General features: G+C 33.2%; 1 protein-coding gene and 1 pseudogene across 1 annotated transcript; one reads left to right on the forward strand and one right to left on the reverse strand.

The window, feature by feature from the left end:
* The first annotated feature begins 5,080 nt into the window (after positions 1-5,080).
* Positions 5,081-8,166, forward strand: LOC143554154 (putative pectate lyase 21). The gene is made up of 5 exons (XM_077043998.1): positions 5,081-5,213; positions 6,321-6,672; positions 6,742-6,952; positions 7,786-7,854; positions 7,918-8,166. Exons 1-5 carry the CDS (start codon positions 5,081-5,083, stop codon positions 8,164-8,166), a joined length of 1,014 nt encoding a protein of 337 aa, XP_076900113.1.
* Positions 8,167-9,881: 1,715 nt separating this feature from the next.
* On the reverse strand, positions 9,882-11,585 carry LOC143554155 (exocyst complex component EXO70H1 pseudogene; annotated as a pseudogene).
* Positions 11,586-25,630: the final 14,045 nt, after the last annotated feature.

Genomic DNA, 25,630 nt, shown 5'->3' on the forward strand with positions numbered 1-25,630 from the left:
GGCTGGTGGAGGTCCTAACTAAAGGGGTATTTGTTCTTAACGGGCCACGACTAACGGATGTTAACCCCGTTAGTGATTTGCTGAAGTTGACCTTCTTCTCCGGCCGGAAACCTGCCGGAAACCTGCAACTCACCTCCATTCTCCCTAATATCATCACACTGTCTCCCTCCCTCTTCAAAACACATTCGAAATTTGAAAATGAAGTACATTACATCTTCTTCCATGGCCAATCCCTAGATACCAAACCCGATCTTATTTTCAAAAATTCGAAATCAATGTTACACGATCTACAAAATAAGCATAGGGCTTTTGTTAAGGGGGTCAAAACGAGTCGAATGAAGTGTCAATTACCTCGAATGACGCACGATTGACGAGGGTGGACTTCGCTGGAGACAACAACGGCGACACGTCGGTTAGGTTTCGTATGAGAGGATAGAGAGAGAGAGAGAGAGAGAGAGAGAGAGACGGTGTAACAATATTAGGGAGAATGGAGGCGAGTTGCAGGTTTCCGGCCGGAGAAGAAGGCCAACGTCAGCAAATCACTAACGGGGTTAACATCCGTTAGTCGCGTTAAGAACAAATACCCCTTTAGTTAGGACCGTCATCAGCCAAGTGTAAAGTTGGGCCTGTTATTTGTCAATAGATGATAGTTGGAATTATTTAAAACTAATTTTCATTATTATTATTATTATTATTATTATTATTATTATTATTATTAAATTCTTCACGTATTGTTTTATAAGTTTTTGGATAATCTAGAAGCTGTTTGGATGTATTCATTACCAATTAAATATGATTTTGAGTGTTTTACATAAACCCTTTTGATATTATACTTTTATTACGGAAAAATTCCCAAAATAAGTATTTGTAAAACCAAATTTTTAGTGTTAGGTATCATTTGCAAATAATTTCAAAAATATGTATTATAAACTAGTCGTGACGAGTAGTTTATAGAAACTAATCCGAACTTGTCACGTGTCCTTAAACTAACCGTAAGAAGCACGTTCACTAATCAATTACTCGTCACGACTAAATAAGTTTCATGCCTCGTAATCAACACCCACGAGTATTCATAAGTGCTTTAGTCACGACAAGTATATTATAAGGTTAAGCTAGTCGCGACGAATAGATTATAAGGTTAAACTAGTCGTGACGAGTTGACTGCTAATAAACTACTCGTGTAGAGAATGTAAACCGGTAAACTAGCCGTCACGACTAAAGGACTTTTAAATAACTCGTGGGCATTGATTACGAAGCATGAAACTTATTTAGTCGTGACGAGTAAATGATTGGTGAACGTGTTCGTTACGGTTAATTTAAGGACACGTGGCAATGTTTAATTGGTTCTACAAACTATTCGTCACGACTAGTTTATAATATCTATTTTTAGAATTTTTTACAAATAATATCTAAAACTAGAAATTTGTTTTCATAAATGCTTATTTTTGGAATTTTCCTCTTTTATTACTACATGCCTTAAGTTATATGAATTTGTGTTGAATTTAATAATGATGTTTATTTATTTATTTATTTTGTAGATCCTTTCTTGAGGCTGCCAATATCCATGATCAATTTTCTGAAAACAATCCACATGTCACTGTACTAGAAACAATCCCACAAGATAACTACTTTCAACTCGATTTTATGTAGTAGTTATTATATCTCAGCCATTTATGGCAACAAAAGATGAAGAAAACACGTTACGATGTTGATATAATCGCCCAACAGTTCATGAGGTTGCATCCGCAAACAGGGACAAGATTTTGCCTAATTATATATTCTGTGTTAGAAAACCATTACTGAAAAACAACTACATAATAACAGACGAATCAATGAAACATGCAGTCCCGTAGCTTCAATCTAAACAGCAACGACAATTCGACAACCCAGGTATAAACCATTGAATTAAGCACAAATAACATGATAACACTGTCACACCCCAACCCAGGGCTAAAGAATGTGACTCTCCGTTGGTACCTGTTTTGTAAATATATCAGAGTTTATGGGTTAATTTTACCGAAAGACTTTAAGTTATTATAATATTAATTTACATTGAAAATTTATTTGGAAATTAAATACCCAAGTATTCGTTTATAAAATATTGTTTTATATTACAAGGATTTATAATCAAAATCTAGCCATCTTATAATGCAAGCTTCTATCCCTTTGATGACCCTAACCCTTGCTCATGCTACTTGATCTTAGTTACCTGCAAAGTGGGAAATAAAATACGTCAGCTATGTGCTGGTGAAACGTTTGACTATAAAAGTATTCAAGTAACAATCATAATACAAATATAGTTTTCTTGACAAGCTCAGCTAAAATATTTCTATTCCCAGTATTTGTAACACTGCCCTACACACACACAAGTTTCTCCCAACCACGTAGCCCATACCAGAGAACTAGTTATGACTGTTAACCCGCGGCCACGTAGCCTTCGAATGTTAGGCTAGACAGTTATGTTTGGATCCATGCACATGTATATTCGGTCTAAGTTGCTTTTATTCTCTAATTTGTATTACAACGTTTTAGAGATCACGTAATCTCATGTAAACGTTTGACTGACTCTCTAAGACAAATAACTCGTTTATCTTATAGAGTATAGATCTGTTTTTGACTGTTTGTAAAGGTTTAACGTATTCACCTGTACCGTCGTGTGTTTGCTAATAAACCTTCTTGATTTGAATGTAAACGATGTTGCCTGTAAATAAATAGGTTGTATGATTACCTTGATGCTATTTCTTGATTAGACTGCAGACCTTTAGTCTGGTTTTAACCTTGCTTAGGTTTGTGAATGTTTGTATTTGTGTGACGTTTGATATAGCATGCTTTGGCCTAATAAGTTCTAACACGTTGGTGAGTTTCTCCAGGTAAGTAAACGGGTCTCGCGGTTGATTGGGATTTGTACGAATTACTTTCCTTAGGCAAGAAACTCACTACTAGTGATGTCCCCCTTCCAGTTACTACATGCCCGTCAAAAATATAATTTTGTGTACCATTACTTCTTATAAAAGTAACATTTATTGAAAATCTTTGTGATTGCTTTAAAAATCTTTTCAAGGTTAAAAGGCCATAGTCTTGACTGAGTCTATGTTATTCTTAACATACTTGAAATAACTTAAACGTAGATCCTACCTTAGCGGAAACTCGAGAATGCTATTAGTAAGAAAAGAGTTGATAGCTTGATTGGCAGAGTCTCGTTTCTAGCTCGCTTAACTGATCAACAAAGTGTCGGGCCTTCGTTTCTTGCACGAACTTCGAGAAAACAGGGTATCGGCACGTCACAGAGATCGGGCACGCTTCCCTAGGGTAAGTGTGTGTATTAGAAGGTTAAATTTGGGATGAAATGGCTCAAACCCGTCACTCCCCTTTTATAGCCAAAATTTGGCTTCTTCGCATCACTCGAAGGACACAGTTTGTAGCCGTTACGTCGCGAGAAGCAGCAACCTGCCACCTCTTGATACGTGGCCTGTACAATCATGCCACGTGTTGACACGTGGTTGGACACGTATATCCGATTACTTAATGAGGTTTTGCTTAGCGTGAAGACTACTTCGCGTAGCGCGAACAGGCCTTGTCTTGGGTTCTGTGCTGATTACTTCGCATCGCGCAAAGGGAAACATAGTCGATACTTCGTGTAGCGCGAAGAAATGAAAAATCAAAAATTTTATTTTAAGTCCCTGAACTTTTGAATATGGGCAATTTTGGCTAAAACTTATATTGAATTTTTCAAGGTGTTACGTCCTCCCCACCTTTTGAATAATCTCATTCTCGAGATTTATTGAAATAGATGTGGGTATTTTCTTTTCGTTTCCGACTCGAGTTCCCACGTATATTCAGGTTCACGCCTGGAGTTCCAACGAACTTTCACTAACTTGAGTCGTTTGCGTTTGAGAAACTTAATCATGCTATCTTCAGTTTCAATTGGTTGTTTCACAAACTTAGGCTTTTCGTTGACCTCAACATCCTTTAATGGCATAGCAAGAGTTTCATCGACTAAACACTTACGTAAAATTGATACATGAAACACGTTATGTATGCCTTTCGTTTCCTCAGGTAATTCCAGTCGATATGCAACTGGTCCAATTCAAATAATATATAATATTATATGTATGTATATATATATATAAATATACAAGGCCGGCTATGAGGCAAAGCCGGGTGGTCGACCGACCCCGGCCCATCACCCTAATAGGCCCAGATTTTTTCTTTTTAATAAAAATCATATATATACTTTTTAAAAAAATATTTACTTTTTTAATGTTTAAACCCAATTACTCAATTAATTCAAGGTCCAAATTTTTTTCGTCTTCAGGCAAATAATTTTCATGATTCTCGAAGACACCCTTGTATATGTTAGTCTTCCTAAAAGAATGATGATAAGGATATGTAGCCACAAAAAATCCCTCAAAGAAAATGATGAAAAATTAATAAAAAATCATAACTCAAAATTTAATAAAAAAGCAAAATATATATATATATAAGAACACAAAAATGTTTCCACCGTCTTCCTCGTTCTAAAAAAAACAATGTTAAGGAAAAAAAGATCATGTGTCTTTTCGTCATTAATTGTGTTTTTTTTGTTTCTTTTCATCATTGATTGTGTCTTTTTTTCTCGATATTGTGTTATATTACTCAACATTGTGTTATATTTTGTTCGAAATTGTGTTATATTACTCAACATTATGTTATATTTTGCTATCTATTGTGTCTTTTTTATTTATTATTGTGCTTTTTGTTTATTTTCGCATTTTGTCTTTTTTCTAACATTGACTCTTTTAAGCGTTCTTTATGGAACGGGAATGATGGGGGGAACATTTTTAGTTTTTTTTTAATTCTTTTATTTTTTATTATATTTTAAGTTAAGAATTTTTTTATTATTTTCTTGAATTTTTGTTGAGGTTCTCTTTAACATGAATGTAGCATATTTTTTATAATAAATATTACTCTTGAAATAATTGCCAAAGTAGGTGAAATTAAACAAGAAACATTCTCCCTGTTTTGTCGCCGGCGACGATCATTCCCTTGCATCCTCCGATTGCGATCGGACTATTTGGACCACGTAGAAGAATTTATAAGCATGGGAATAACGTTACCATACGCTGACGTTGATTTTACCTTGAGAGCCATGGCCGGTGAGGCCGAGGGTTTTGGCCGTTTAGCACTCGGTGGTGGGGCCCATGCCCCTCTACATTACGTCACCTCTTTGGCCGGTAATTCATTTTTTCACATTTTTACGGCATGCACCTTTTAGATTAACATAAAATTTATTATTATTATTATTATTATTATTATTATTATTATGTGTTGATCTAATCCACCACTTGTGCCTTAGTGATAGGAAAGTTTGGGTTCTCTAATGGAAACCCAAGTACGATCTGCACTTGACCTTGTGAGGTTGTCAGTTCCCACTGTGTGTTACGCCAGAGAATTATATATGCTCTTGTGGCGGTACAACGGTTGCCAAGTGGCAGACGACGGTATGATTTCTGGGGAAACGCCCTAGCCAAACTCTGAAGGCAGTGCGAGCCTGGTTAAAAGTTAAAACAATATAGTTTGACCATAGTGAAACAACAGGACTCTCTGATTTAGAGAGTGCGGTGACATAAACACAAAATGTCAATCGTTAAAAAAAAATTATGTGTTGATATATCAAAAGCCTTTTCTAGGAAGAGCTTCACTATGAATTTATATTATGTCAAACTCAATACTTTCCAACATCAATTGAATTAAGGGCCATGGTTGGATATATAGCTAGATGTTTTAAATAGCTATAATATTAATGAGAAAAGAAGAGAATCTTGTACACTTCAATTTCAGTAATAATGACAGCAATGACTGAATAAGCAAACCTTTGAAGCACTTTAACAAAAAGTTATTAAATGTTGCCAAACAAGACTTGGTAAAAGAAATTTTGATGTATGCATGGGACTAGTTGGAGTAACATTGAAATATAATGTACTTTAATAAACATTGTTAAATACATAACACGGTCAAAAGTTATTTTCGTTTTAAGTTGGGTCTTTTCTAGGCTCTAGCCCACTTGCTTTTATCCGGTTGCTCTAAATATGTCAATTCTTGGATCAGCTCCGTATCGCTGGCTTAAGCCGTATTTGCTTTTGTCTAAATTATATAGTTTGAATTCAAGTGAGCAAGTGGTGGTGGTCTATATATTGCATGCCAAGCTTTTATATCTATAATAATGTAACAATCAACTTGTTGAGCTTGATAATAATCAAACTTTGCGTTTTATTGATGAATATGAATTTCGTTTTGTTGTAATGATATCGTTGATTGTATGTTGTATCGATGTTTTGTAGACGATGGGCCAGGATCACTTCGTGAAGCCTGCCGTATGAAAGAACCATTATGGATAGTCTTTGAAGTATCAGGCACAATTGAACTATCATCCTATTTGAATGTTTCATCACATAAAACTATTGATGGCCGTGGCCGGCATATAAAGCTGACTGGAAAAGGTTTGCGGTTAAAGGAGTGTGAAAATATAATCATATGCAATTTGGAGTTTGAAGGCGGTAGAGGACCTGATGTTGATGGTATTCAAATTAAACCATGTTCGAAAAACATTTGGATCGATCGATGCAGCCTTCGTGATTATGACGATGGACTTATCGATATTACTAGACAAAGCACTGATATTACAATTTCTAGGTCAGCTTGTGTATCTTTATGAGCTTTTTGATGAAATATTGTTGTATTTGTAATATTTCTTCCTTGCAGATGTTATTTTTCGGAGCATGATAAGACAATGCTAATTGGAGCTGATCCGACTCATATCGACAATAGATGCATTAGAGTGACAATTCACCATTGTTTTTTTGATGGGACCCGCCAAAGGCATCCGCGTCTTCGATTTGGGAAAGTTCATCTTTATAACAATTACACCAGAAACTGGGGAGTGTATGCTATTTGTGCTAGTGTTGAAGCACAGGTAAATGTTCCTTTGATACTATAACAAATAGGGCTGTAAACGAACCGAACGAATACGAACAAGGCCTTGTTCTTGTTCGTTCGTTAAGAAAATAATGTGTTCACGAACGGCTCACAAACACTTACCAAACGAGATTTTATGTTCGTGTTCGTTCATTAAGGAAATTAATGTGTTCACGAACACAAATGAACACATAAAATCGGCAGGGCCTAGAGATTGAGACCGGTGTATTCATCAATGTGAATAGTGAATGCCTATAAATGAATCGAATGAACATGAATAAGGGCATGCTCGTGTTTGTTCATTTAACATTAAAAGAATACGGACACTTAATCGAACAAATATTTGTGTTCATGTTTGTTTATTTAAAAATGGACATTTGTGTTCGTTTATGTTCGTTTTTTTAAATCTAAACGAACATAACTCAGCAAAGATAAACTGACATATATGAACAAATGTAAATGAACACAAACAAACATAAACGAACTTAAATGAACACAAATTAACAAATATAAAGCCTTTAAGCAGATGACCTCCAGATAATATTTAATTATTTTCTATTAATACATAAACGAACATAAATAAACAGACATAAATGAACATAAATAAACGAACATAAATGAATGTTCATGAACATAAATGAACGAACGGAACATGTGTTCATGTTCGTTCGTTTAATTAAACGAACACAATTTTTTTGTTCATGTTCGTTCGTTTATTAAATAAACGAACTTCCCGTCGAACGGTACACGAATAGTTCACCGAACGTTCGATTCGTTTACTTGCCTAATAAGAAACAATATGTCTTCAATATATTCTCATTTTTGTTTCAGATGTACTCTCAATGCAACATCTATGAAGCCGGTGACAAGAAAAAAGCCTTCGAATTTTATTCCGAAAAGGTAACTTCATCTGTTTTAGTTATTTATCAAGTTTCTTTCGGATTTAACGACTGACTTGTTTAGGCAGCGGATAAGGAGGAAGCGAGATCCGGTTTGATAACATCAGAAGGGGACTTGCTCGTAAATGGAGCTGAACCGTGCCCATCGAAAGAAGCCATTGGAGAACACATGTTTCATCCTTCTGAGTTTTATCCAAAGTGGACAACGCAACCTGCTTCGGATTCATTAAAACATACTCTCCAAACCTTTGCCGGTTGGCAATCTGTTTCAAGACCACCTGAACAAGGTAATGCTGGCGTTGCTGCTTCATGAATCATGATTTTTGTATAAAATCAGTTCTAATGTGTTTTTGCAAGTGTGGTTAATAATTTTTGTTGATACATGATATGAATGAGCTAGAAAAATTCAGCAAATTTAATAAAGTTTTAGTCAAAACAACATTTTGATCTTTTTGAGAACCTGGTGAATGTTTGATAAAGGTATTCTTGGTGGTGGTGTAATATGCAAGTAATTATGATGGCTATTATTCGAAGTTTTAGTTAAACTAATTTAGACTAAAGGAGATGGCAGAGCTAGTGACCGGAGTGAAGTCGTAAAGCCATACTGGAAGGTGCGGCTGGATCACCTCCTTTTCAGGCTTATTGGGTATTCCGTTTGCAATCTAATTAAGAAACACAATGCAAAAAAAAAAAAACACAAGATAAGAAGCATGCAATCACTTCCAACTTCTTGTGTAATCAATCAATGATAAAACTTGTAATGTCACTAACTCGTACACATTTCATATTAATGAAGCACACATAGGCCATAAGACAACATAGTGATTCGAGTATTGGATAACAATCTACAACGACTTAAAACATTCAATCACTATCCAGGTCTCTCTGAAGAGGAACCGGGCTATAAAAAATTTCAATCATACACATTTACTTGTTAAATAGCATAACTGTCTAAAGTTCAAAGTTCAAATAAACCATGGAAAGCAAAGGTGTTATAATAAAAAGGCAATCAAACAAAGAGTCTTGGTTGTGATCGCTAGAATATAAACTAGGCTGACTTAAAGATCGGTGGCTCGGGGGTGGAACTACCCTTGTGGTACGGGGTTGGAATATCTCCTGTGAAATTTTTATTTAAGTACTGTTATACTTAAAAAATTCAGACCGATCCCTGTGAGTAAAGAAAATTTTCTAGGTCTGCCACTGTTGTGGCTGCCCACATCATTACACAATGGACTGATGGAACCCCCTTCAAAATACCTGCGAATTGCGACCTTGTTTCTGTTTAATCCAGAACTGAACTCTTTCTCATGGGCTATGAGTTTCAAATAATGGGTTGTTTTCAGCCCAAATAAAGTTCATTATAACAATAAAACTAATATGGGTTTAATAACTTATAGTTGTTGGTGTCATCTCTTCACCAAATTAGCTCTTTGTATAAAGTTGATGCAAGAAAAAAAATGATTTACTCATGAAGACATATAATATATGTTTTACTATATATGGTTAATAGTTTATGAGTTGCTCTTTGATGAATTCATAGCTAAATTATAGATGCATTGAATAGGTTATATTTATGTTAAAAGGAGAAGCTTAAAATGAACATTTGGAATAAAGAAACAAAGCTATAATTTCGTTCCATACACGGGATGATCAAATTCAAACTCGACAACGTATGCCAGACCAAAAATACCGATTACCCAAGTCACGAATTTCATAACATTGTCTAGACTTTACATCTTAAATAGCAAACCCAAGTATTGTATTGTCATTCGCCTATACGCGAAAGCGGACGCTTGAACTCCGCCACTCAATCTTACCTTTGCTACTTATACGCGAGTTAAAAGTGGATACACGAGTGATACTACCACAATGGATTATGTATTTGCATGAATATAACTATATAAGTGTAATTCTTCACTTATATAGCTTATTGTCTATATATACTTAGTCTAATGTTAAACACTTGTAAAAGCACGTCAAGATGTTATTGCTTTTTGAGTTAGAGATGTCAATCGAATCGAATTTGGATTATGCCAATGATGAATCAGAGGACCATGAGCTTTTTAAACCCGTCGACGTCCCCAGAAACATCTCCGACAAGTATTTCGCCATATTCTCCGGCGAAAGTCTCACCAACATCTTCAAACACCTCTCATCTCCACTTAACATCACCAAATGCTTCATATAAAACTCCTCATACGCCGGAACCAGTTTTCTCGCAATCGAAGCCTTCATCTTAACTCTCATCTTCTCATCCACCACAATCCACTCCATTTGCCTCCCGTACACTTCCTCAAACATAAAATACAACTTCCTAAAACAAGCCTTCACCTTCTCAGGAGGCATCAAAGAACAACTCTCCGGCAAACACGAAACCACCTTACTCCAAGATAACAATTTGTAGCTTGACACGTACTGCTTCAACTTCTCCTCATGGTTCACTACCCATTCTTCTCCAAGAATAAACTTCAAATTCGTTGCTCGAACCTTTTCGATAATGAAATTGAGATTATTCACCAGAAATAAATACGACAATGCTGCGTATTCGTGAAACTTGGCTTTTCCATCAAGCTTGCAAAGAAGAACAAGAATGATCCAAGCAAAATTGACAGAAACCGCCCGAGGCGATGTTTCTTTAGTGTTCAATAAGTAGGATTTAAGAAATGAGTCTTCCTTGAATGGCAACTTATCAACAAGCACTTCATTTAACGCGAGATCATAATCAGACAGACACGATAAGTACGTCATGACTGAATTATTTAAAGGATGGATTCCACCACCAGAGACCGTAAGCTTACTTGAATTCTTTTGTATCGACGATTCCAGCTCGCTGAGAAACGTTCTTACCGAGTCACTGAGCTTGTGAAGGCATAATAGAGCTTGATTTTTCACTGGAGATATTAACTCGTTTGAGAAGAGTGACTCGATCTCCGGCCAGAGATATGAGATCGAATTGTATAAATCCATTATGACGAAAATAGTCTCGGATTTAAATACGTTCCATCTTGTTGCGACGAGTTCAGGGAACGTGAACAGATTTACTGCTGCTTCTTTCGTCGAACGCATAAAACACAAATTCCCAATTTCTCCATTTGCGCTAAACACGTTATCGCAGAGAAGCTTTTCCTTGTGGAAGAGTGTTTTCACCGCGATTTCAACAGCACGCAACCAGATTTTGACGTGTTTGTCGAAATTTGGTGCGTTTATAGTCTTCTTGAAGTTAGAACGGTTGTAATGCTGGATTCCTAGATGAAACAGGGCTTCATCGATTGTTGATTTTCGTACGATTTTGTACACTGCGATGCATTCCTTTCCGTAGCCAGAACTGATCATTGTATCAGCAATCAACCGGAGATTTGAAATCACAATTGGTGAGATATGTAGTTTCATATCTTCTTTCGAGTATTCTTGGTTATCTGATAAGATGAAATGAAACTCTTTCTCTAGTCGTTTCATTGCGATTTTCATCAATCGCTGAGCGACCGAGAGCTTCGACGATTTTAGGTCATTTGATGCTAGGAAATGCATGGCTTTGTGCATGTCTTTGATGCAAGTGAAGAAAATTGTGGCTTCTTTGTTGTTTTCATGAAAGATGGAGATGAATTTGGAACGAGAACGGTCGTCGATTTGCCATTTGTGGATCATTTCTTCTGCGCGTTTGATGTTTTCTTCCATCATAGACTCATATGAAGAAGATGATGAAGAAGAAAAACAAGAAGGGGTAGAAGACAGATGGGATGGTATGTGATGAGATTATTAGAAGTTGGAGGTTTCGAGTTTGAGATGTGCGTTCGAGTTGGAGTTTATATAGGGAGGGAAAATTAAATGCAAATATTATTGTTAATTTATTTATATTAATTTTATTATTGTTAGAATGTTGAGAAAGAAACTACCACTTTTATTTTTTTTTTTAGATGTTTTTTTTTAATCGTTATTGTTGGAATTTTCATTAAACTCAAAAACAATTACAAAAGTGGCGGATCTAGAAAAAAATCTCAAAGGTAACGTTCAAAAAACTTTTTTTTCACCATATTTTGTTTATGAAAGCTTGAAACCTTATTTTTACAATGTAAACGAAACAAAAATAGAAACATAATACATAGACAAATTTCTCTTATTCGGTTTTTTGAAAGCTTGAAATCGAGACATTACACCATGTTCTTTTATTTTATCGAACGTTTCTCTTTCGACTGCATAAAAGCATTGTTCAAATACTCATCACCAATTCGCTTACGCAAACCTGTAATGATAAGTTTCATTTAAAAAAAACATATTTCAACGGTTGCGGTTGCAATCAGTAAAATCAGCGCTAGCTTCAATATTTGATAAATAAAAGAAAATGTGATGTGCTTTCCGGTTTCCACCATTACACGAGCAAGGTCACAAATTCGCCCAGTTTCGAAAATTTATCTTCCTTTAAAGTGTGATAAAATGTCATATGATCACCCGAAATACACCATCTTTCTTCATTACTAAAATCATTCGGACACATTTCTGAAAATGCCACTATCTTAAATATGTCAAACTTGGAAAACGACTTTCAAGATTCAAACCAGACATATTTTCTAGCAAACTAGTTAAAGCCTCACTAAATCTATTTTCAAGTTATTGAATTTGTATATTCAAAACCATATTAAAAATGTCAACCTAAAAATGATGATTATGTTGAGCTTGTTTCTGTTTAAAGTTTCTCGTTCAAACGAAAGAAAAAAAGGTTAATGGTTTCTATTTGCTTTGAGCTATAAACTTTTTGTGGCTTTATTTGATTTGAACTTTTAAAAAATGATGATTCTGTTGAGTCTGTTTCTGCTTGAGTCTATTTCTGTTTAATGTTTCTCGTTCAAACAAAAGAAAAAAAAATTAGCTGTTTTTATTTGCTTTGCACTATAAATTTGTTTGGGCTTTATTTAATTTGAACTTTTTAATTGGTTGGCCTTTAAACAAATAGGGGTAACGTAATATTTTTTTCAGAGGTAACGGAATACGAAAACCGGCCCAAAAAGAAATAAATTTACACTGCCGACGAAAAAGTTGAGGGGTGGCGGATGCTACCCCTACTTGTGAAGTAGGTGATGTGCTTTCCGGTTTCCACCATTACACGAGCAAGGTCACAAATTCACCCAGTTTCGAAAATTTTTCTTCCTTTAAAGTGTGATAAAATGTCATACGATCACCCGAAATACACCATCTTTCTTCATTACTAAAATCATTCGATAACATTTCTGAAAATGCCACTATCTTAAATATGTCAAACTTGGAAAACGACTTTCAAGATTTAAACCAGGCATATTTTCTAGCAAACTAGTTAAAGCCTCACTAAATCTATTTCCAAGTTATTGAATTTGTATATTCAAAACCATATTAAAAATGTCAACCTAAAAATGATGATTATGTTGAGCTTGTTTCTGTTTAAAGTTTCTCGTTCAAACAAAAGAAAAAAAGGTTAATGGTTTCTATTTGCTTTGAGCTATAAACTTTTTGTGGCTTTATTTGATTTGAACTTTTAAAAAATGACGATTCTGTTGAGTCTTTTTCTGCTTGAGTCTATTTCTGTTTAATGTTTCTCGTTCAAATAAAAGAAAAAAAAATTAGTTGTTTTTATTTGCTTTGCACTATAAATTTGCTTGGGCTTTATTTAATTTGAACTTTTAAATTGGTTGGCCTTTAAACAAATAGAGGTAACGTAATATTTTTTTCAGGGGTAACGAAATACGAAAACCGGCCCAAAAAGAAATAAATTTACACTGCCGACGAAAAAGTTGAGGGGTAGCGGATGCTACCCCTACTTGTGAAGTAGGTCCGCCACTAGATTACAATAAAGTGGCAGGCAAGCAAGCAACAAGCTGCGCTGCAACCCCCTTTTGAATAGCAAAGCCAATCCTACTAAAAACGAAACTTTGGGACGTAGCAGCCGAAAAAGTACCATGTATGACAAAAGATAACAAGACGCTGTAAAAGGACTTGTAGCATGGCAGCATAGCGGGATCAGTGATCCATTTTTCATTATATACTTTGTATGAATAAAATATTTAAATAAACTTTAATTTAAAAAAAATAACAGAAGTTATAATTGAGAGATTTGAATTTCGTATCATTAAGTTCGCGAGTCGGGGCAATGTCTCGTCAAGAAGTCAATTACTAATTTATTGCAAAACCAATAAACTCATACAGAAACATGAAAATCATATCTTTAAATAATGTTGCAAAAGCGTTTATGGCATTAAATCTTGATCTAGAATTATTACAATGTAATACATAAAACATTATATATCTTTGCTAATATTTCCTTTTGGTTCGAGCAATGATAGGATGAATGCTCAAATTGGATCGAAATGTCCGAGGATGTGGGAGACCCTTAGTGAAGATGATACAGGAACGGCGCATGAATAACCCAAAGTGAATGTTTATATTCATGTACTTGGTTTGTTGGTGTTGAACCTGATGTTCAAACAAAAAAATGGTTGAAGTGCTATCACAATAAACAATTGTGGCTTTTCGAATGATGAAACATATTTTGTTTCTTTAATATGTGTATAAAATTCAAAAATGTACCATCGAGAAGCATTTATTTGAGTCAACGTTTTTATATAAAATTTATTCAAAAAACGATCAATACCTGATCGCGTATCTCTGCTAATAGATGCAAGTTGAGAAGACTTTCATGAAGAGCGCAATAAATCGTTCTCTAGTCGAACAATATATTTATGAACAACTTGTATTATTTAATGAAATTGAATTATTTTTTAGTGTGAATTGACAAATTATAAAGCTTAAATTTTATTTAGTGAAATTTTTCTTTACAATTAACTTGTACTTAAGTTAATTTAAAAAAAAATTCAGTATATTGTTTTTTAATCTGTCATGGCTTTGATTTCTACCATTGTATTCTGAATTAGCATCTTTTTATCAGTTTGTGCATTTTATTAAACGGTTATATATATATATATACATAGGAGAGGAATATTTTGAGAATCATGTTGAGTTTTAAGAACTTAGAACTCAATTCTTAACCACACATTTTATTAAATAGATTGGATTTTGTGGTTAAGATTAAATCTGACTAAAAAGTCAAAGTAGGAGAGAGAATAAAGTTGTAAATGATTACACTAATTTTTACGTCCGTTACGCATGTGTAATAAGTCGACTCGACGCGTAAAAAATTCTGTAATTTTTTTACGTATATGTAACCTACATATATTACGTATGTGTAAAAAAAAATTCGAAAAAAAAATTGTTACACTGAGTTCTTTCGAGTTCTTAAAACTCAAAGGGGTTCTCATTTGAAATCTCCCCTATATATATATATATATTACGAATGGGTTAAGTTAGAATAAAAACTCACTTGAGTTGTGAAAACTCTAAAAATTATCAACCACATGTTTTTAATTAAAGATTAAATCTTGTGGTCCACAATTAAAGTTAATAAAAAATGTAAAAGTTTATTTACATTTTCTTTAATATGTGTATAAAATTCAAAAATGTACCATCGAGAAGCATTTATTTGAGTCAACGTTTTTATATAAAATTTATTCAAAAAACGATCAATACCTGATCGCGTATCTCTGCTAATAGATGCAAGTTGAGAAGACTTTTATGAAGAGCGCAATAAATCGTTCTCTAGTCGAACAATATATTTATGAACAACTTGTATTATTTAATGAAATTGAATTATTTTTTAGTGTGAATTGACAAATTATAAAGCTTAAATTTTATTTAGTGAGATTTTTCTTTACAATTAACTTGTACTTAAGTTAATTTAAAAAAAACAGTATATTGTTTTTTAATCTGTCTAGTAGCATGGCTTTGATTTCTACCATTGTATTCTGAATTAGCATCTTTTTATCAGTTTGTGCATTTTATTAAACGATTATATATATATATATATATATATATATATATATAGGGGAGGGATATTTTGAAAATCATGTTGAGTTTTAAGAACTTAAGAATTCAATTCTTAGCCACACATTTTATTAAATGGATTGGATTGTGTGGTTGAGATTAAATCTGACTAAAAAGTCAAAGTAGGAGAGAGAATAAAGTTGTAAGTGATTACATTAATTTTTACGTCCGTTACACATGTGTAATAAGTCGACTCGACGCGTAAAAAATTCTGTAATTTTTTTTACGTATATGTAACCTACATATATTACGTATGTGTAAAAAAAATTTCGAAAAAAAAAATTGTTACACTGAGTTCTTTCGAGTTCTTAAAACTCAAAGGGGTTCTCATTTGAAATCTCCCCTATATATATATATTATGAATGGGTTACGTTAGAATAAAAACCCACTTGAGTTGTGAAAACTCTAAAAATTATCAACCACATGTTTTTAATTAAAGATTAAATCTTATGGTCCACAATTAAAGTTAATAAAAAATGTAAAAGTTTATTTACATTTTCTCTCTCCTGAAAACATATACAAAAATTACTAAAAAAATGTAAAAGAAATAGCAAAACATTTTTTATGTGTTCGATGTTTTGTATTAAATGTAACAACATATATTACATGTAACAAAAAAAACGATGTTACATGGGGTTTTCACGGGTTTATCAACTCAAGAGGGTTTTTAAACTATACTTCTCCTATTACGAATAACATATTTATAGGGTTCATGTACAAAATAATTTTAGCATGTGAATGTAATGTGGCATTTGAGCCAAAACAAGGTACACCTCAGTACGTATTTACCGATTAAGCAAATAAACGCCTTTTGCGTAACAAACGAACGATTAACCGAACGAGTCAGGTTATGACCCAGATATCTCGGGGGGCCATCTATAAGTGATATACGTTTAATATAAGCTAAAATATTAGTAATATGGCATTAGTTTGATAGCAAACAAGTTAAACGAAAACATGCTCGTTTAACTACCCGCTATAGATTTAAACGCGAAAGATAGTTACAAACCAAGCATTGTATCATCCGTTAAGCCGAAAAAGACTTACCAAACACTTATTTGAAATGTTTTAAGCGATCCGTGAAAATATTTTCGATTTTTACAAACATATAGTATGTTTTTATAATTTTACTCAAAACTAGCCGAAAAACACTCGTTTTCGCACTATTTAACGCACCCGATAAGTTTTTCGCGCCAAAAACCGAACCCGAACTAAATTTGGACTGGGTTTTTCGTATTTGAGTTTTAAAAATCAGAAACTTGGGCCAAAGTGGGCCCATATGACTTCCGATCGCAGCAGCACCCCACCCCCCCCCCCCCCCCCCGCCTTTTTTTTTTCTCACATATAAACTAGTTTTGAGATATTTTTGCACATTTTTTCACATACATCTTCTGGAATTCTTCTTCTCCAGCCTAAACCAGTAAGAAAACTAGGTAAAAACCTTATGATTAATCGATTTTTGATTCGTTTAAACTCGTTTAATAACATATAAACATGTCTTGATTGTTAAAAATCCTAGTTAACCATGTAAAACCCTCAAAAATCATTCAAAAACATACTTTGATGTTAAACCTAGTTTCAAATCAGAATCATGACCATTTTTTGCCATAAACACGGATTAAAGGGTTGAAACGGCATTTTTACGGTTCAAAAGTTCGATTTTGTGCACTAGCCGAAACCCTAAGTTAAAGGGCTGTTCTATTGATGAAACCTGCTTGTTTTGTGATATAGGACTTGTATCTAGCCTACATAGGAGCACAAGAACTTGAAAAGTTAATTAGAAAGTCGGAAACGATCCTAACCCGCTAAGGTAATGCCGAAACACTCGCTTACGGGCTGTTTAGGTTAAGGTTATGATGTGCGTATTGTTAGGCCTTAAAATTTTTCAGGGACATTAGGGACCATGTCAATGAGTCCCATTTTAAATTTGGTAATTTTTCGACCATCCAAGAATATTTGACGAATTTATTACCAAATTGGGACGTTTATTTGGGAAAAATAGCTAAAATACTTCAAAAATTATGAAATTTTTTTGGGAACTTATATTTGATGTATTTTGATCACATATGAATTTTGGGATCATTTGGACAAGTCTAAAGGTGTTTTGTGTATATGCGTTTGTGTGAATTTTTATAGCCGAATTTGGGCCAAAAAGAATATTGCACGAGCGTTTTACATTCTGGAATTGATACAGGTTGTTTTGGGACATGATTTGAGTATTCATGAATTTTTGGAAATTGTTTGGGGTAAACGGACGATTTTCAGGCGAAATATAGCTGATAATATGAATTTTTATAAATTAATAAACCAGTAAATAATTCCAGAAATATTTTTATAAAAATCTACATATTTTAATTGATAAGTGGCTAAATTTTCATAATTTAATGATTAACAGTTAATTAATTATGCTAATTTGAATATTAAACAAATTCACTTTTTATAAAAACCGGCAAGTTCGCGATTAACGAATCTGCGGGAATATCAAAACACCAAGAGTGATCAAAAATCATATTTTTGGATTAATTAAGTAAAAATAAACTTTTCTATGAGAAACCTGGACAATCCAAATAGATTGTGTGCGTTTCTTCTTAAATCAAATTGAATAAACGGAAACGGGCCTCGTGGCTAATCCAGGACCCAGTATGTGATCTTTCTTTATAACTTAATCATTTTATTAACCAATACATTTACCCAAGCTTACTTCCCCATAATTGTTTTTTAAACGCGTAAACGAACAACTTGGCCCAGCTGGGAAAACGGAAATCTGAGCCAAGTTCGGTTTTAAGTATTAGACATTGAACAACATCACAACCTAAGCCTATTGCCACTTTCTGGGCATTCCAGCTATACCCAGATTAGTTATATAGCCTAATTTAGTATTGAGATTGTAATAATATTAAAATATTAATATTATTATAATATTAATTATAGGAACTACTGATAGCGGACCGAACAAACCACGAGCTGATACAGTACTGATTATCTACTAAACCGTGAGTTTCATGACCCCACTCTTTAAACAGTTTTCAAACTTTTGGGGTGAAAAGCATGTTTGATTACATATACATACCTGAAACATGTATTGATGTGAATTATCTAAGTGCTAAAAAGTCCCCACGATCACAGTGATTAACTTCGAGCCGGCGGCTTGTGAATAGTACTATTGGTTTGACAAACCCAAACGGAATCAGCCTGGTTGTCGTGTCACATAGCGCTGTTTGCACATGACCATATTTATACAAACATGCTATGTAGTGTTAGACATAGCTACCGGGGCATGTTGTGGGCAGAAAGGGGCCACAGTGGTTGATTGAGCGTGGGGAATGGATGCACGCAGCACATACAGTCAAGGCTTCACTGTAGCTTAGCATAATTACATCATTTACATACATACATACTTATTTCATGATTACAAGTGTTAACTTGTGAATACTCATTACTGTTTTCTTGAAACTCGTGAAACTCACTAACTCTAGTAGTTGACCCGTTTTAAACTACTTTTTAGGTGTACCTAAATCAGAATGATTTGGTGATCTGTTACTTGCCCAAGGTGTGTGGTTGATGCTATGTGAATAGAGGCAAGGGTGTTAGTAGTAAGAACATATAGTTAACGAACTAGTTTTGTTTGTATCACCTAGACTGTAAAACAATGATAAAACAAATAAATGTAATATATTGTAAATTAGTTTGTAATGTTTCTTTATAAACAATGTGTTGATACCAGAGGTGTCTGTTACATTCCCGTTTTATGCTTCCGCATTGTGCTAGTCAGGGTGTGACATGTAATCACCCAAAAATAAGAACGTAAAAAACAATACCAATATATATATATATATATATAAACAATGTTTTATAATAACAAAAAAAAATTTAATAATAACAACAAAAGATCATAATCAACAACAAAAGAAAAAAATCCAATAATAATAACAAAATATAAATCAGCAAATATGTATAATGTCTCTGATCAGAAATCAATAAATGCAAACAAAAAATAACAGCAAACACTTATAAGAACAAACTTAATAATAGCAAATTAGTTCTCATTATTTTCATGTTAATTAAGAAGTATTTGTATTTGAACATAATTCATGTAAACTACAAATATTTTTTGAAAGGGACAGCTATATAGAATAGTAACTAAGGTGCTGTTTGTTTTTCAGAGGTAAAATGTCTACAGTCTGCGTACCATATCTGCAGTCATCTGTAGCAGAAGAGGTGGACCAAACCTCGGCAGTCTGCAAGAAGAAAATTATTTTTTTTTAACGTCTACAGACTGCTAAAATAAAACATAAATCTTTAAATAAGCTGAAATTTAAATAAAAAAGTCATTCAACATCGAAATTTAAATAATAGTCAAACAACAGTGCAATAATATTCATAAAACAACAAGAACATTTTTTTTCAAATAATCTATTCGGTACTTTGCATTAACTGCTCCGCAATTTCATCTCGTAACTGCATCATATATTCACGATTGATGCAGTGTCATGCGCTTCAACCTCGTCTTCATCAGCAACGTGCACATGAGTATTTCTGAATGACACATCCGGTTGATCGTATTCTTCAAACAACTCATCGCTCAAACATTCTTTCCTAATACAAGAAATCAAACCAAAACATAATCAATATTCAAGTGGTCAATTAACATTAATAAACAATAAAACCTAAACCTAAGTATCTATCTAACAATAGTCATAAGTTAATCCTAAGATAGAAAACAATAATTGTTTCAATGTACAAATTTAATACAAGAAATCAAACCAAAACATAATCAATATTCAAAATACATATAACAAATCTAATACAAGAAATCAAAGCAAAACACAATAATTGTTTCAATGTACAAATCTAATACAAGCTTACCTTGACAAAGATTCCGGTGGTGGAGTTCACGGTGGTGGAGGAGCGGCGGTGCGGCAGTGGAGCAGCGGCGATGGAGGTCGGGGATGAGAAGAAGGGGAGATGGTAGGGGAGGAGATGAAGGGAAGGAGAAGGAGAAGGTAGAATGAAAGTGGGCTAGGGTTTGATAGAATATGTTGAAGATATGAAAAGAGGTTGGTCCATGTCTTCTATGATAAGCGGGCGCGAAGACGTTTTTTAATGAAATGTCTTCAGAAAAATAAACAGTCTTCAAGCCTAAAGGTATGTGCGTGGTCTGCGCGGCGCAGACATAAGAAGCCAGAAAGATCTTCTGGCAAAAAACAAACACCATCTAAGTCTCAAGTTTGTTCCAATTAAGTCACTCATATTTTATTTTGTCTCAATTAGGTCACTCTACTTTAAATTTTGTCTAAGTTAGGACACTCAACTTCCAATGTATCTCAATTAGGTCACTCAATTTTAATTTTAGCTCAATTAGGTCACTCAACCTTTAATAAATGTTATAGTACTATCTTTTTTACCTTCATATTATATGTTCATAAATAACTAAAACGCCATTAAAACCAACATTTTTTTATTTTTTTATCGGTAAATATATCACTTACAAGTTACAACAATATAGCGGTTGTCCCTCTCGTTTTTGAACAAAAAATTGAAAGTTAAGTGACCTAATTAAGACAAACTGAAAGTTGAGTGACCTAATTGAGACAAAATAAAATATAAGTGACTTAATTGAAACAAAGTTGAAACTTAGTTACTATTCTATTATATGGTGTTTTCCCTTTTTTAAAAGCTGAAGTTTGTAATTAAGGAAGAAATTTATAATTGAGAGAGATGAATTTCATATCGTTAAGTTGGCCGTTTGGGCGATGTCTGTCTCGTCAAAAATAAATTACTGATTTAATAAAAAAATCCACTAAAGTCATACAAAAACATCAAAATCGTATCTTTAAATGATGTTGCAAGTTGAGAAATGAGAAGTCTTTCTTCTAGACCAATAAATCGTATTCCAATAACTTTATGTATTTATGAACAATCAGAAAATTGTGTGCTCGTATTAATTTGGGTGTATTTATATTACATTAAAAGTGTTTAGTGTATTTTATTATAGTTAGAAGAGATTATGATAATTCTAATAAATTACAGCATAAACTAGCTAACACGATGTGTGGTCGGTTGATATTGTCATCGTGTTGGGACATCTCACATTAATTATCCGTAATTCTTCATTTCTGGTAGGAGTTTTCGTATCATCTTTCGTGCACTCTCGTGCTCTTTCCGCATCTCCTCAAAGTGTGGTTGCGTAGCGGAAAGAGGAAGGAAACATTTTTGTATACAAAGATTATACTACTAATAGAATCCCGTAAAAGATTTGTCTATAATAACACACCTAAAAAATCACCTAAAATGTTTGTGTTGGAATCTTATCAGAAGACAAACCTCGACAATATCTCTTAGGGATTACTGATGAAATCTAAGCTTGAACTGACACTCGTCTAATAAAGAATAGAGAGAATATTATCAGAAATCCTATTTCATATCACTGACAGGTTGCCGCGGGAAAGCTTGTCCGTGTCTCACCAAACTAGCGAACTTTAAATGAGTTGTTATTTTAAATATGTTTTAAATACTTTCTAGAATTTCTGTTGATAAATACCGACGGAATTTTACAATCGGTAAAAATACCTTCTTTGATACTCATTTATTTTGTAGTGACCATTTGTGTTTATAACAAAGTAACACACTGGTAGGAAACCATGTTCATGTATTTTACGTTCAAAGCATATAGCAGTTATCTCATGTTTATCTGTAGTGAAAAAACCCACACCGTATACAAAAATACGTGTGCATGCATGTATGTGTATAGATGCGTGTGTATGTATGTGTGCGTATATATTCTTGAAAATCAAGAATATCATGTCAATAGAAAAGATATCAAGATAACATTTTGTATTACTAAGTCATAAACTCATGAATATATCCAGCAAAAATTGGTATTATTATGGTCAAACATGCATTCTAATTCCCAACCACTCATCCAAAAGAGCACAACAAAGTCATATACAAAGTACGATTATGACTACTAAAATCCATATGCATGTCCAATTGATATATAATTTACGATATTATGTCACGTCAACTCATTGTTAAATAATTGTATAGTAGAGTAGGACAGAGAAGAGAAGAATGCTAATGTATGTGCGTTTTAAAACTATTTTTACATCTTTTTAATTTAAGTTCTTTTATAATTTTGAAGAGATTATTATACAAGTTTAAATATGTGATTATTACGTGCTTGTTTTTTTTTTTAATTTATTGAAATAGGGTTGTTTACAATTTGATGTGCTATAGATATTACATTAAAATGTAAATAAATTTAAGTATGAGAATACAATGACGGATTTAAATTTATATAAACATCATTTGCTAGATCGATGTTATGAAAGGTAAAATAATATTCTGAAATTATAAAATTAAAAATAATGAATAAAGTGTCACAATATAGAGTTGTAAGATATGTGTAGTGGGTTGACGCCCCCACTATACTTGTAATATGCTAATTAGCTTTCCAATTAATTGCACACACACATCAAGGATTCTCATCTCGCACCCGTTAATCCACTCACTCCCAAGGGGCTCATACCCTTGGCGCGATGGCGCACACAATGAAACGGTGTTTAACGTTTTGTCAAATATAATGTTGCAGGGTGTTAAACCATACCATTTGCACCTAGTCTAAATGGTTAAAATCAAATGTGCAAAGTATCCAAAGAGAAACAAATTACTGATCAATTAATTGATTATTATATGGATGCTACTCTAATTACAGAATGAATTGATTATTATATGCATGCTACTCTAATTACACCCTGCTTACATGCCGAATGGACTTTGTCAACGATTTCTGTTTGTCAAAGCAGTTATCATACGTCCCATTTTATTTGTAACACTACCTTTACAATTAGCCATTATAACAGTTATGCAACCCCCCATAACTATCTAAACAACCCGTCAACCCGTATAATATATGAGTGGCTTGTGTATGCTCTTTACCCTTATGTATATTTCTTTATTTGTTTAGACCTTAACTTTTATCAGTTTTATCGTAATTTTACATTTTTACCATGATTTTATATGTGGTTGTCTGTTAAACTTTTTTTTTAAATTGCTTTCTTGAATTTTAATTTTGTTTCCTTTTAATCTTTTAGAATTGTTCACAACTTCACACACGATGCAACGGTGTGTTATAAAATTTATTTAAAAAAAATCAGTTTTAACACGTAACAGCAAAAGATATAATTAAAAACACAACTATTTACCTTGAGACAAAGGGTAAAAGTCATATAAATAGATTAATGTTGTAATTTTCTAGTAACAAATTCATATATAATTCATGAATGTTATGTTATTTTAGAAGGGGTTAATAAGAGGTATTTTTCCCTTTTATTATTACTAGGGACAATAAAGCATAATCGACAAAAAGTTCAGTTATCCTACACTGTCTTCTAAATTTAATAAAGGTACAAAGACACAATAGATCACAGAATATAATACAATGCTGAATGATATAACACAATAACAAAAATAAATAAAAAACATAATAACAAAAATATATAAAAAGGCATAGACAAAACAAAAATTATAAAATCTAAAAGCTAAAAAACTATAAGCAAAAACCTAAATCCAACGATTGTTCGATTAGACCATTCCAATACCATTAGTTTGAGTTCAATCAAAATCCGGTTGATACTCTTCCAATGACTTTTTAGCTTAAAAGACTACGTATTTAAACTCATCCCAGTCAATTTGTACCGTTAAATAAAACAATCAAATAACAATAGAAATTTATATTAGTGACTTTTATGATTAATGACTATCATAAAAAACATTATTATAACATCCATTGAAAGTTTGAAACCATTTGATTCACAAGAAATGCGTGTTACGTCTTAAATTTACGAGATCTTTTATTTAGATTATACTAATAGGTTATCATATGGTGTGATTCAAAACTGACCGTCGGATGATTCTACAAAACCCTGTTGATATGAACGACGACACAATCTGACCTCCCTTAATTTGATTTCGCTTACTTCGTCCAACTCATAACTCGCCGGATAAGATCTCGCTTCTCACGGTTAATAACAGCCGCTAATTTGTTGATTTGATTGGTTTATGTGTGAATGGCGTGATTGATTTGTGTTAATTCGGTTTGGATCTTTGTTAACGGAATTAGGGCTAATTGGATACCTAATTTAGGGAAAGAGGGCTTCAACAATACCAACATCCTTTAAGAACAAAGGTACTTAATTTTATCAATTTCGAATTGGGTTTTCATTAATTTAGTGATTTATCAACTGGGTTTTATTTGTTTTAATCATTTATGAACTGGGATTATTATTATTTTTCTTTTTGCGTTTTTTAGTTCAAACAAGAACTGGGTTTCAAGGTAATCTATGAAGCGCGTGTTTTTAGGTCAGGATTTGTGTTTTGTTGAATGATTGTTGATAATTTGTTAGATGTTAGTTTAGAATGGCTGTAGGTGTAGGTGTTGATCTGTATGCAAATATGGAGTGAGATGTTAGGTATGAACCGATGAAATTGCTTCTATGTTGTTTTAATTTATTATTAAAAGTGAGTTTATGAAGATGAAGATGTATTTCAGGAATTGAAATGTAATTCAAGTTGATTTAGGTCTTTTTAGGTCATGATTTGTGTCCCTCTGAATGATTGTTGATAATTTGTTATGTATGAATTTAGAATGGATGTAAGTGTTCATCTGGATACATATTTGGAGTGAGATGTTAATATTGAACTGATGAATTTGCTTGTATGTTGTTTTGATTTATTGTTAAAGTGAGATGCATAGAGTCTACGTTAGTATTAAAATTAGGTTTCTTGTAAATTTTTATAACTTCTATGTTGGTGTTTTCGAACCTAAGGTTGAGTGATTGAAGCTGGATGGAATAGCGAAGGGGCTATTATAATTT

Source organism: Bidens hawaiensis, unplaced genomic scaffold, assembly GCF_021521415.1.
Source record: "Bidens hawaiensis isolate Kalapana, Puna unplaced genomic scaffold, B.hawaiensis_p1.1 tig00017563_1, whole genome shotgun sequence".
Lineage (NCBI taxonomy): Eukaryota > Viridiplantae > Streptophyta > Magnoliopsida > Asterales > Asteraceae > Bidens > Bidens hawaiensis.